This window comes from Glycine soja, chromosome 8 (assembly GCF_004193775.1).
Source record: "Glycine soja cultivar W05 chromosome 8, ASM419377v2, whole genome shotgun sequence".
Classification (NCBI taxonomy): domain Eukaryota; kingdom Viridiplantae; phylum Streptophyta; class Magnoliopsida; order Fabales; family Fabaceae; genus Glycine; species Glycine soja.
The window spans coordinates 20728152-20742307 of NC_041009.1; the positions used below are offsets into that span (position 1 = coordinate 20728152).

Below are 14156 nucleotides of genomic sequence, written 5' to 3' on the forward strand. Positions count from 1 at the left end.
GGATTAATTGTTTATTTCATCCTTCTAAGCTTTTAGCATGTCGAAGATTGTAAAATATATAGCTACAGTAATTTCAGAAATTATTTAGGAAAATGCAGGAAGCAATTTTGGAACTTGAGAGGGGGAGGGTTCTTTTTTCCTTGAATAAGGTATTCTAACTTAGAAAAACCAAGACTGAAGTTACCACCTGTCCAACCCTCTTTGTGAATGGAAATACTTTAAAACGTGAGTGAGATATTACTCTCCAAGGACCACGGCTAAAATGTGTAAGTGAGATAGATACGATGCTGTGATTAAAATGAACAATGAGATGACTGAGGATGCACCTCATGGAGAAAGTATTATAATTTTTTTTTAATAAATTGTTGACAAATACGTTTTTGAAATATGAAAATTCAAATTTTAGTTTCCAAAAGTGAAAAAAATTCAACAAATTCATCTCAAAGTGCAACAAATCTATTTATTCGTTAACTTTCGTTCATTACTATTAATAAAAAGCCTACCTACGTCACAGACCAATTTGTCAGTGCTCTACACATTCAAGGACGATAATGACTATTTACTCAAAATATAATTTAATTTTTATCTTCTTTTTTTTTAATCGTTACAAGCATAACATTGCAACAAATACTTAAAAAAATAGAAAAACAAATATAAGTTAAAACAAACATAATAATATAAGCATAATATTGATTAATAAACATAATTTGTCTGTTGCTTTGAAATCTCCATTGTGACAACATTAGGTAGTGACAAAATCAAATTAGGTCTCATTTTTTTTATAAGGATTAACTTAATAGTTGTGCATTTTTATTTGAATCTCATATTTTGAATAAAATGCTATCACATTGGAAATTCAAAGCAACAGACAAATTATGCTTATTATTATGTTTGTTCTAACTTATGCTTGTTTTTCTATTTTTTAAGTGTTTATTATAATGTTATGCTACGAAAAATAAAGATTAAATTATATTTTAGGTAAATAATCATTTTCATCTTTAAATATGTAAAATGCTGACAAATTCATCTCTAAATGTGTCACATAAGCTTTTTCATTAAAGATAACGGACGAAAGCTATCAGACAAATAGATTTTTTGTACTTTGAGATATTTATCAGGGTTATACACATTTAGAGAGAAATATAACTATTTATCCAAAAGAAAATTACAATTATAAGCTTCAGAATACAACCACCATCACCTGCGCGGATAATCTTGCGAAGTTGGGAGCGGCAACTTTCATGAATGCTATCGTCAGGAAGAATGTCCTAGTGACATGCCCTCTCTTGCTGTTTTCGGATGCCATGGAGAGATCTGAATCGCCTTGAAAAAAACCCACCAATCCTAAACCCATGTACCAGATCCAGGACAAGACTCTTAGATGCAGCGGTGGTGATGCTTGTTCGCAATGACGAAGTTGGAGTTTGAAGGGAGGAGTGGTGATGGGGTGGCTAAGAGGGAAGAGTAGTTCGGGTTGAAGGTGAAGGGAGAGTGAAAGGTCAGGAAATATAGCTACAGTCCACGTTTAAAAAAAAACAATTATATAGTACTTTCTCTATTCGGTGCATCCTCACTCATATGAGACCTATGAAGGTCACGCACAATAGAATAGGAGCACAAAGGCTACAATAATGTGACTCAAGAATTGAAAATTAGATATTTTTATTTGCTGTAAAACTAAAGGTTTTCCCATGAAAATGTACGTGACATCTGGCAAGAAACTTGAGTTGTTAGACACTGTAGGTTTTTTTTTATCTACAACGCAAAATCTAAGGGAATTCAATTCAAGCATCAAATCTCCATTTTGTGAGAGATGTTGTTAAACCACTATTGCCACAACTGTTATACAAGAGTGAGAGTAGCAATGGTACCATATAAACAACCAGAAAATTAAAACACATTCAAATATTCAACACATACATGTCTGGAATTAAGCATGTTGTATCAGGCACACGAAAGAGAAGAATTGTAAAAATATATATGAGGGGTAAGATGGCAAACTAGTAGAGTTCATTTCAATCAACAAATATACCAAGTGCCTGATGAGGCAACACCTAATACATGTTGAGACCGGCAGAAGAACATCTCCTATGAAATTGCGCAAGAAATATGGCGCCGCAGAGGAATCAGGGAACTACTAGCTTCACAATCTTCACCAAGTCAAGTACTCCATTTTTATAAAGTAAATAGTCCAGTACTCTTTCTGTAGTACGAATCAGGCATGCAACCAAATAATTTGTGTGTGTTGAAATATTTGACGCTGCAGGTTACGTAAAAAGGAAGTGTCCCTAACCAACTAAGACAGATGGCATCTGCTATTCAATCTGGATGCTATAAAATAACGCACATGCATTTGTTCTGTGTTGCTTTGTTGGCAGCTTTCTTCTCTGTATCAGGCAAAAAGACAATTGTCAATAAGTATCAGATAAAGCACCAAAATTGAATGAAAACAAAATCACTCAAACAAAACAGTAGTTTTACATTTAGATGCAAGTAGTTTCCAAGTCAAGATTGGTGTTTGAGGTGCTATTAACTGATAATTAAAAATCAAGTAGTTCCCAACCAAGTTCATCTAGTTATTAAGAAACTACTCGAAATTTTATTTTTCAGTTTTCTTCTCTTCCTCACATAAAAGAAAATTCAATTAGGATTAGCACAAGACATCAAAATTTCGGGGAAAAAATTGTAAATCCCAAAATTTCAGAAAGGACTGTCTTTTTCTTTGTATTTTGAAGCAGATAGTTTACTGTTGTTGTCCGACATGAGATAGGTCTGAAAATTGGATAAGAACAAATAGTACATTGATAGTCATAAGGGCCTGTTTGTTTGTGCTTTTTATATGAAGAGAAAAAATATTTCTCAGTTAAAAATATATCAAATTTTTTAGACAATTTGATTAAGTTATTCAGGGGAAAAAAAGGCTAAATTCAAACAAAAACAAATTTAGTGGATTTCTCTTAAGCAAGAAAGTGCACTTTCTAAAAATAGTTATACATAAAAGCATTTTTTAAAATAAGCTTATGGACTAGAAGTCTATAACTATTTCAGTGCATTTAATTTCTTTAATCTTTTGTACCTCCTCTATACCTAAAACGTATAAATTCTACAAATACTTTTATAAAGCAAATTTATGCAGAACAGTAGAAGTATTTTACCAAAGCCAAATCCAATAGTTACCTATGTAAGTAATCTTTGGCCCCTGAAGCAACTAAACCCATAATCCCAATTAAAAATTATGACATAACAGAAATGAACTACTAGTAGTATGAAAGTGAAATTAAAAACAAACTTTATCCCAGCCAATGAGAAGAACTTGAATCTTATCCTGGTCAAACATTTAAAAAGAACCACATACACAAAAAAAAGCTACTAAAACTTGCTTTTGACATGTCTCAAATAAATACTATACCTTTCTCCGTAGCAGGATGTTGCACAACCACATGCATCGTCGTAACAGTATCAGGGGTATCACATAACGGGCTCTGGCATTCCCCAACTGTTCTGTTGTTCTCCAAAATTTTTCCTGCGCTAATTAACTTCACATCTTTTATGGTCTTTGGGCCATTCTCCTTGTCTTCAAAACAAAAACACAAACTTACAAATCTCACATATCACAAAAGGCATGGCAAAAGTTCAACATGGAGCTCAATATATTAAACCAATATGACAAACATCAGAATGATTGAAAGACTCCACTTAAAATATCACTAATTTTTCTCTTTGTCAAATACTAGTACAACTTACTGTTCCCATATTAATCTAGAAAATGCCATTTTAATTTTATCTTATATGCCAAAAAGTTGTGGCAAATCAGGGAAACTGGTAAGCATGTATCTCAGTATAAGCATGGATCTCAGTATAAGCATATATAAATAATATGTTTACTGTTTATACACATTAGACGATATCCACAAACAATGAGCAATGGCATGGACACTAAGCTACAAACAACCTCTTCAAAAATTACTAAGCATTAAAGAAAACATAAACATTAGAAAGTTTCAGTTTAAAGAAATAGTAAAATAATATGACACATAAATATCCCCTTGTAAGTACACTGCTAACACTTAAAGAGGCATCCATCTTGAACAAGTCAAGCAGTACAGTATGGGATAAGGAGAAGAAATAGAAGTTTAAGAAAGAAACTATGTAACTGGGAGATATACCAAGAGTTCCCCAGAATTTTAGTTTAAGGTTTTTATCCAGGTTAGATACTTTCACAATTTATGAAATCCTAAAGGTGCCTTCAAACCAGAAGACCAAAAAGAGAAGCATAAAGGAAAAGACAACAGTAACACAAGTAACCTTTTGGCCACTGAGCAAGAACACTCTCTTTTAATGTTGCAATACTAGTAGCTGCAGGAAAACTTTTGGGGCCAATATCAGAACCATCAGTCAACCGAAACTTGATCTCGAACTGATCTTGATTCCCAGCCATGCTCAAAGATCCAACAAACTTGTGTAGTTAAAACAAATCTAACAGCTTCAGTTGTATGAAAAATAAGTTTTCCAGTGAATAATCACTTCACTTCAATTGAATCTCACTAATGAAAAACAGGATTTCATTCGAAGTCTATCACTCAAGAGTTCTGCAAAAATCAGACACAAAGGAAAAGATTGAGCTAGAGTCCCACATAATTACATGCTGCATCTGGCATGAAATACTATATAAATCATGCAAAATTTGGAGAGGCTTGAAAAGTTCTTACAGAAACTCTTAAAATAAAAATATGAACAGAGGAAATTGAGAATAACTTAGCTGGATACATATTAAAAATAAAATAAAATAAAAACAAATATATAAATAAAGGGAGTAAAATGATTGAAATCCAAACCACAAGTGCTTAAAAGTAAACATCATAAGATAATTCAAAACACTGTCACCAACCAAAAAAAAGAATGAAATCTCAAACAGCCAAATCATAAGAGATCCAATTTTCAAATGGGTACGCATCAAACAATAAAAAAAAATCTCAAATTTTCAACTGGGTCACCTACAAAACAAGCAAGGATTGGAAACATCATAAAATAATTCAACACACTGTCACCAACCAAAAAGAAAAATAAGGAAAGAAATCTCAAACAGCTAAATCAAAAGAGATCCAATCTGCAAATGGGTACATATCAAACAAGAAAAACAATCTAAAATTTTCAACTGGGTCACCCACAAAACAAGAAAGGATTGGAGGGAAAAAAATAACAGAGTATGAAAAAACCTGAGTTTTTGTTCTTGTGGGGTTTCTGAGATGGGTGTGTATATCACTGATCTAAGTGGTGATTGTGGCAGTGACGGACTTCGCTTTTCACTTTTGAGAAAACCCAAATTGAAGAAGAAGAAGAAGAAGGGAAAGTGGGTACTTTTTTTTCCCTTGTGTTCGTTGGTTAGTGTTTTGCAAAGCAATAATAATAATTAATGGTGAAATCGGGAAAAAAAAAAAAAGATGAAATAAGGTCATCTCCATTTTTCCAATTTTCCCTTGGAAATAGAGATCTCCGGTCCAATGAATCTTCACATGGCACGTGTACAAAATTATTTAACGGCTGAGATTTAATCTTATTAAATTTAATTTAAAATTAAAAAAAACTAAAATATGTTATTCCTTCTCGTCAAAACCAATGATGTAGGAAGTTTTTTCATATTGAAAAAATATAATCATGAATCCTCGAAATAATTAGAAATGAAAATATCAATTTAGTTTAGTTAGGGATATTCACAAATATGGGTTTTGAATCTGAATCGACAAAAACTAATTTAAACAGTTTAAGTTGACTAATTTTTGTACTAAGTTAGACTCAAATCAAATCAATCAAATTTGTTAAGTTTTGGGTTAAGTATCGAATTTTTATATCTAGGCCCATTGATTCGTTAAGACTATTTGAAAATATTGGAAATTTTAAATTATGATATAATAGCTTTAGTTTTTGGATTTGTATGCTTCATAGTATGGTGTTTGTTTATTATATTTTAATTTTAAATCATGTTTAGCGTGATATGTTAGCCTATGTGATGATCATGATAATAAGGTGATTCATTCCTTGAACTTTTCTTCAACTTTGACTACATGTAACAATTATAAGTAGTATATTCGATATTCCAATTAACAAAACATTTAGCTTATAAAAAATATTAGATTTTAAAAAATAACTAACAAATTTAAATATTTTGACCCATTGACTCAACTCAAATCGTTTACAAACATGTTGGTTTGTGTTGGATTTTATTTTATTTTCTTGGAAAATCGACTCAAACCAACATGTTCAACTTTGATTGGGTTGGGTCACAGATTCGGCCAAATCCGACTCAAATCGATCCGCGTACACCTCTAGTTTAGTTAATGATAAATATTTTAGGGACACATTTCTGGAAAAAAATGTGATATTCTTATTAGTTACTTTATTTGCCACATTAAATAATCTAATAAGAGTAACATGATATTTTTTTTTCTTGAAAACCACTTAGAAACGAAAACTTTCTTTCCTAAGAATAATATTTTTTAAAATAGATAACAAATATGAAAAACAAATATTCTCAATCTAAGATTCCAAAAACATCAAAAAATTTCTTAAAATAGAACATCAAAAAATTTCTTAAAATAGATTGTCTTAAGTATGAGTATTAATGGATGAAAAATTAATGAGAAGTGGAATATGAAAAAGATGAACATTTAAAAAAAACTAAAATTTCAATAGTTTTGATCTAGAAGTAGTACATTAGGGTCGTTCTGACAACCTAGTGTTTGAAATTCCAATTAATTGAACTTAACTTCAATCCACCTCCTCTCTTCCTTCTCCATTGAGTGTTTTGGAAATCAGGATTTTCAACTTACAATGCTTCCAATAGATTTTCAAGCACAATCCAAATCATTGATGCAATTGTGTCATTGTCACACTAAATCTCAATGAAGATTACCATTCTCTCTTCTAATTTACAACTATTAAGGTGAATGAAAATAAAGTAAAGCTTAAAGACGTGAAGAAAATGAAATAAATTATTCAAAATGAAGGAAGTGAGGTGAGGAATGCTTGTCAAGAAAGAAAATTGCAAATTATTCTAAAGATGTGTTCTTTTCCCACCAAATGTGTTAGAGTTGTGAAAGTTTCATATTGTCACGTAATTCTTAGCCTCCTTGTTTGTTTGTTTAAATAAAAATTAAACTTCTTTGATGTCAATTACTAAAAAGTGCTTCAAGGTAAAAGGACTTCTTGAAAAACTATGGAAGAGAATTGCAAGTTGTTCTCGTCATCTCATGTTTGACTTTTATATAACACACTTGTCATTGGATGTGGCAAGAGAAACCTGAGTTTGTGACACCATTGTCCTTAACACAAATTATTTTACAAAGAGCAACAATATTCTAAAATTTGGTTGTGCTATGAAGGTTGGAGAATAAGTAAGAAATTGAAAAGGGAATTTGCCAAAAAATGCTTTTTAGAATCCATAATCTCCTATGGCCTATGGGAGGTACAAAATCAAGTAAGAGATTCTTAAAGGAACTTGTCATGCTTTTCTAAAATGCATGTTTATTTCAAACTAATTTTTAATTTAGTTATCGATAGAAAGGACTCGATGGATACAACTTTAGAATCTTGAAGGAGTTTTGGGGGCTGTTGAAGGGGGATATAATTGAATTTCTTGGGGATTTCCATGCTTCCGAAAAATTTCCAAGAGGAGCTAGTGCATCATTTATTGCTCTTATTCCCAAAATTTATGAGCCACAAGGGTGAGGCGATTATAGGCTTATTTCTTTGGTGGAGTGTATGTATAAAAATAATGGCAAAATTATTGGCATGAAGATAACATAGGGAACTTCATGGTGTGATTGATGGAAGACAAAGCGTTTTCTTGGGGGGAAGAAACCTTTTGCACAATGTCTTGATAGCAAATGAAGTAGTGGATGAAGTTAGGAGGAAGAAGAGGAAATGTTTGTTATTTAAAGTTAACTACGAAAAGACATATGATTCGGTATGTTGGAGCTTTCTCTTTTATATGATGAGAAGATTGGGGTTCAATGATACATGGATCAAATGAATTCATAGATGTCTTGTTTCTAGCTCGGTATCAGTACTTGTGAATGTAACCCCACAAAAGAATTTATGTTGCAAATGGAGTTAAGGTATGGAGATCCACTTGCTCCTTTCCTTTTCACTATTATGGCGGAGGGATTAAGTGACTTGATGAGGGAAGCAGTCTCTAGAAATCTATATAGAGGCTTTAATGTAGGGACTATGAAAGTGGAGGTCAATTTGTTACAATATGCGAATGACACAATTTTTGTGGGGAAATTCAATGTCGATAATGTGGTTGTCTTAAAAAGTATGATAAAATGTTTTGAACTAGTTTCGGATTTGAAAGTGAATTTTCACAAGAGTAGGTTTGGAGGTATTGTAGTGGAAATTGGGGAAGTGGAGAGATTCTCACAATATTTAAATTGTAAATTTTTTTCCATCCAATTCGTATATTTAGGTATTCCTATCAATGCAAATCCAAGAAGGATGGAGACATGGGAGCCAATCATAAAAAAAAATTGACAAAAAGCTTGCATCTTGGAAAGACAAACATCTTTCCTTTGCTAGAAGAATATATTTGATCAATTCGGTACTTACTTCTCTATCCCTCTTCTTTTTATCTTTTTTTAAAATTTCGAAAGGAATTTCTAGGAAATTGGTGAAGATTCAAAGGAGGTTTTTGTGGGGTTGTGAGGATAGGAGGGAAAAAATATCTTGGGTTGGGTGGGAGAAAATTGTTGGAAATTTCTATTCCAATAATTAATGTGGGCTAATATTATAAGACAATTATATTAACTATTTATCATTAGTGGGTTCTATTTTATGTGATCAAATTAAGTGAGCTCGTTAGACAATTAAATCAGATGATATAGACTTAAATGAGCATATGTCAGTGTTGGCCTATTAGGGGATAATGAGAACACTATTAGATTAACACACTATAAGAAGACTATGGTCTCCAATATATTGACCTGTCACATATAGTTTCTCTTCTCCCCATCTGAAGAGTTATGAATGTTCTATTAAAGAATAAAGAGGTTCCGGTTTAGGAAGAACCATGAAGCCACCAGTTACGCTGTTAGTCGGTTATCCGTTCCATAACAGATCCTAAGAAGAGTACATAAATCACAAATCACCTACGAATTCAGATTCTGTCGTGTTTGTTTGATCAATCATTATAGATCCAGGTATTCATAAAATTCTTCTTGATGATCTAATCTAATGTGTTCCTGGTGGTTATTGGTATTTTATAAGGATCCCTTAAAATTCGAACAAATGATATCAGAGCCACCATTACTATTGGGAATTAATTTTATTTTTTTTGCAATAGACTGGTTTTTAGGAGTTAGCTTGTTTTTTTTGTTTCATAAAAAAAAATAATGTTGCTTTATTGTTTTCCTGATCATAGTTTCTGAAGATTGGCGTTTAACGTCATCTAATCGTTTATTGGTTTGTTTCACTTTTTTTTTAATAAAATTTGTGATTCACGTTTCATGTAATGCTAATAAATTAAAGGAGAAACATTATTATATATTTTATTTATATAACTCTGGTTTTCTAACGTGGGAGCAAATTAAAGTTGAAGATGAAGTGAAGTTTCTCATGTCTCTAAGGTGCATTACACAATCATCACAAACATAAATCAGTATTATGGAAATATTTTTCATGGATGATCTTATTTTTTTATTTATATAAAATCTTTTAAAGATTTCTTTTAGGAATTTATACATGATTTTTTTTAATTCCTTTCACAAATTTGTGATAACTTTATTTACGGATGCAATATTTACTTGGGATATTTTAAGTATAAATCAATGATAGCATTAAATATAATTTAAGGATATGATATTTAATTGCCGTAATTATTTTTTATATATTTTTTTGCTATCATGATTGATTGTAAATTTAGCATTAACAAATCCTTCCCATTGATTTGTATGTCTAGTATTTTTTTAAATTAAATTGATTGACACGATATATTGCAAAAGTGATTCCTATTGTGAAAATTGATTTAATTAAAATTGCATAGATTTTGTATGAACTGCGAATTTTTTTCGGCCCAAAGGAAGACGCAATTTGGCCAAATAATATTTTGTGCCTCTGATAATAAATGTGTGACAATTATAAAGGTATTTTCGTGTGAATAATAGTCAGTCCAAATAAAGGCTATTATTTGACATAATTTATTGTCAATATTTGATCATTGCGTTGAAAGTACTAATTACAAATTAATTTCTCTAGGAATTAATGTTGTGCTAGGTATCTTGTGATGAGTCTATTATGTAAAATATTTGCATGTTTTGTTATATACATACATACATACATACATACATACATACATATATACATACATATATATATATATATATATATATATTTATATAACTAAATTATATGAGAAAGTTGTGTAATTTTAAGACCTTCCATTTATTATATTAAATTGTCTTGTATTTTTTGGTTAAATTGATTGAAACAACATGTTGTCAAAGTAACCTCTGTTGTGTAAGTTGATTTGATTGAATTTACATGAATGTTGCATGGAATTTGTGCTCGGCCCAAAGGAAGACATAATTTGGCAGAATAATTATATGTTTGTGATGGTAAACAAGCGGCGATTATAAATAGTGTGATTTTCCATGTGAATAATGAAATGTTTAAAGACAATCATTATTTGACCGAAATAATCATCATATAAGTTTTCCATGTGAGCAATGGAATGTCCAAAGACAACCTATGTTTGACAGGGCTTAACACCAATGTTTGATCAATGCGTTGAGAGTACCACTCACAGTTAGTCTTTTTCAATCCAAAGATTGAGGATTAATGGTGCGCTAGGTATCTTGTTTGGGTCTTGAAATTTACCATAAAGATTACTTGTGCATTGTATGTTTATTGTTCTCTTCTTTAATTGTTGTTGTTGTTACTACTATGGTTTAAATTACTCATATAAAATTTAGAGTTTGAGGGAAGTCAATTGAGAGTTGAAGATACTGTTGCATAATTTATTTATTTTTTCCTAGAGAAGAAACAAGAGAACAAGATAAGAAATTTCCTTTTTTGCTTTTGTAGGATGAGGCATATTAAAAAAATGTCTCATTTACACTATTTAGAGTGTGAAAATGGTAAACTTCTCACTTTTGTTTGTTTTAAAGTTAATTTAGTTTTGTACCGAAGGACGTTAGTGGATAGGTTTTGGTTCTACTACTCACAAAAGCATGTCTATACGATGCTACCTATGGAATCATCCGCCAAGTGATAATGAAATATTCTTCTATGTGGACGATGACATAAATTTATAGTTGAAGCTATGAGAAATTTTATGTTGCTTTAAAAGACTCAACTTCATTTGAATTTGGCTGAGACATATATTAGGCTATTTATTAAACCAAATTTTATTTCTAATTTGGACAAATTCAGTTATTTTCGTGCAATTAGAAATAATAAAGTCAGTTTCTCGTGTGATTCAAATGTTGCAAGTTATGAGTTCTTCTATGGATATTTGAGTGTTCCTATTACAAACATTTTTGGGTGGTACAAAACTTAAAATTAAATGAGAATTTTGTTACTTTATAACATAAGTTGTTAAGTCATATCTCTTAATAGAGAATTTGGATGCTTATGTTATAGGAAATTCTGGATCCTTTATATTGGTTGGACCTTATAGTCTATATTGAGTATATGAAGCGAAAATAAACAAACAAAATGGAATTCAGGTGCTGAAAGAAATAAGGATGCCTTAGAACTAATACATGCATATATTTGTGTTCTATTCCTTATGGATTCATGGAATGAACAAATGTATTTTATCATGTTCAAAGATAATTCCTCTTTATTTAAATTATGAGAAGTTTTGACCTCTAGACATTTAGTCTTTCAAAGATGAAGTTGAACTTCAACTAAGAAAAAGAAAAAAAAATTAAGGTTGTCAAATGTGACCGTGGGGAATACTATGGTATATATGACATAAGGTACAACGTTTGGAGTCCCCCATGTGTTTTTCTTCAATAATTATGAATTTTTTTTACAACATGTAATGTTAGCCAAACCTAGCATGAACAAAGTTGCAGAATGATGAAATTAGACTTGTACAGATATGGTAAGAAGTTTAATTCTTCTCTACCAAAGTCGCTTTGGGGAAAGATATTAAAGAATGCAATTTATATTCTTTTAGGGTACCAATTAAAGTAGTCACTACCCTATAGGTATGAGTCGGGGAAATTCCAACATTAGGCTTATACATATTTAGGGATGTCCAGTCAAAACAATGTCTTATAGGCTGCATAAAGGTAAGTTGTACTTAAAGATAATAGTTATAATTTTTTTTTTGTTACATTTAAAGCTCTTGCATGTATAAGTTTTATAATCCTACTTTAAGATCATGTTTGAGACATCCAAGACTCCTTGAGAAAATTGAGTTTGGAGGGGAAGAAAACATTAGGAGTGCTGTTTTTAAAGAATAATCTGTTATTGACAATAGATAAGCCTTTGTATTTACCATTGTTCAAGAAACGGATATGGTAATTAAATAATGATGTTACTCCTAACATTATTAAAATACAAGACAACACTAAGATTCCCTTTCAAGTACCACCTAAAGTTCAAACTCAATAACCTCAAGAAGTGTCATTAAGAAGATCAACTAGAGAAAGGAAAAATGTAATTTGATATGATTATGTCATATTTATTTAAGAACATGAATATGACATTAGGTTGGCTGAGAAGGTCTAATTGACCTTAGTCAAGTCATGTTGTGCTTTAACTCTTAAGTGGATTGATGCCATAAATGATGTAATAAAATCGATGGTTGACATGACATTTAGGATATCGTCAAATTGCTTGAAAGTGTGAAACTCATAAGTTGTAGATAAATATCTATAGTTGAAAGGGATTCAATGAGTATTTTTGAGATATATAAAGATTGTCTTGTCGCCAAAAGTTTTACAAGAAGGAAGACATTGATCATAAAGAGACTTTCTCTCTGATTTCTTAGAAAAACTTTCTTAGGACTATAATGACACTATAGATCATTTTGATAATTGTTTTGCATAGATGAATGTAAAGATTATGTTTCTAAATGGAAACATTGATGAAACAATTTATACGGTGCAACTAGAAAACCTTGTTTAAGATGATCTAAAGTCTATTGTATGCAAACTAAAGAAATTCATTTATGCTTTTAAACAAGTCTCTCGTCTATGGTATTACAAAATTCATCAAGATTATCTCTTATGGTGTTGAGGTAAATTTGGTTAATGATTGTGTGTGCTAAAAGTTCAGTGGGAGTAAATTTATTATTTTTGGTATTATATGTTGATGACATCCTACTATCATCATACGACTTATTGTTGCAAAACAGTTATATTACAATTTATCATGCATGCTTACGTTTTTTTTTATTGTCTTGAAATAATTTTTTGTGGGAGTCCTAAGGTGATATATGAGTAATCTTGGTATGCAACACTAGAAAGTAGTAAAGCGCATTATGCGTTAATTGAAGAGAACAAGAAATTACATGTTTTGATATCGAAAGTCTAGAAGTTTAGCAATCATTGGGTATTATGACTTCGATTTTTTTGGAATGTCTTAGTAGCAATCACTCCACATAAGGATCCATATTTAACCATGTTGGTGGAGTTAATATTTTGTTATGAGACATCATACTAGAATTTATTTTTTCTAAATTATTGTAATTGACTTGCTTGTTGTTGCCAACATTAAGTAGCCATCGGGTGTTTATTGGGACAATATCTTAGCGGTCTTATTAAGGATTCTACCAAGTAAAAGTTTGTTGACAAAATATTTGGTTGTTAAATAAAGAATCCAGAAAATACATATTTGTATAGAACATATAGGGACTCATTCCATGCTAACGAATCCACTTACTAAATGTATGACACTTAAAGTTTTTCATGAGTAAGCTCATATGAGTGTAATTCCTGATAGTACCTTAATTTAGTGGGAGTCTTACTTATGTTCTATGTCTTATGGTTTACAAATATTTTGTTGTTTGGATTTTCTGCAGAAATAAAGTTGAAGTTTATCATTTCATTACTAGTTTGTTTTATTTGCAATATTTATGTTGTGTTTGGATAGATCTATATAAAGAATAAAGTTTGGACCAGTTGAAAATAAGCATGACTAAGATCACG

At 30.9% G+C, this 14156-nt stretch overlaps 1 protein-coding gene across 1 annotated transcript; it reads right to left on the reverse strand.

Moving 5' to 3' along the window:
• Window positions 1-1783: 1783 nt before the first annotated feature.
• On the reverse strand, window positions 1784-5408 carry LOC114422682 (membrane-anchored ubiquitin-fold protein 2-like). The gene is made up of 4 exons (XM_028389162.1): window positions 5217-5408; window positions 4306-4589; window positions 3410-3574; window positions 1784-2387 (listed from the first exon to the last, which is right to left on the reverse strand). Exons 2-4 carry the CDS (start codon window positions 4436-4438, stop codon window positions 2332-2334), a joined length of 354 nt encoding a protein of 117 aa, XP_028244963.1. The 5' UTR covers window positions 4439-4589; window positions 5217-5408; the 3' UTR covers window positions 1784-2331.
• Between the last annotated feature and the right edge of the window lie 8748 nt (window positions 5409-14156).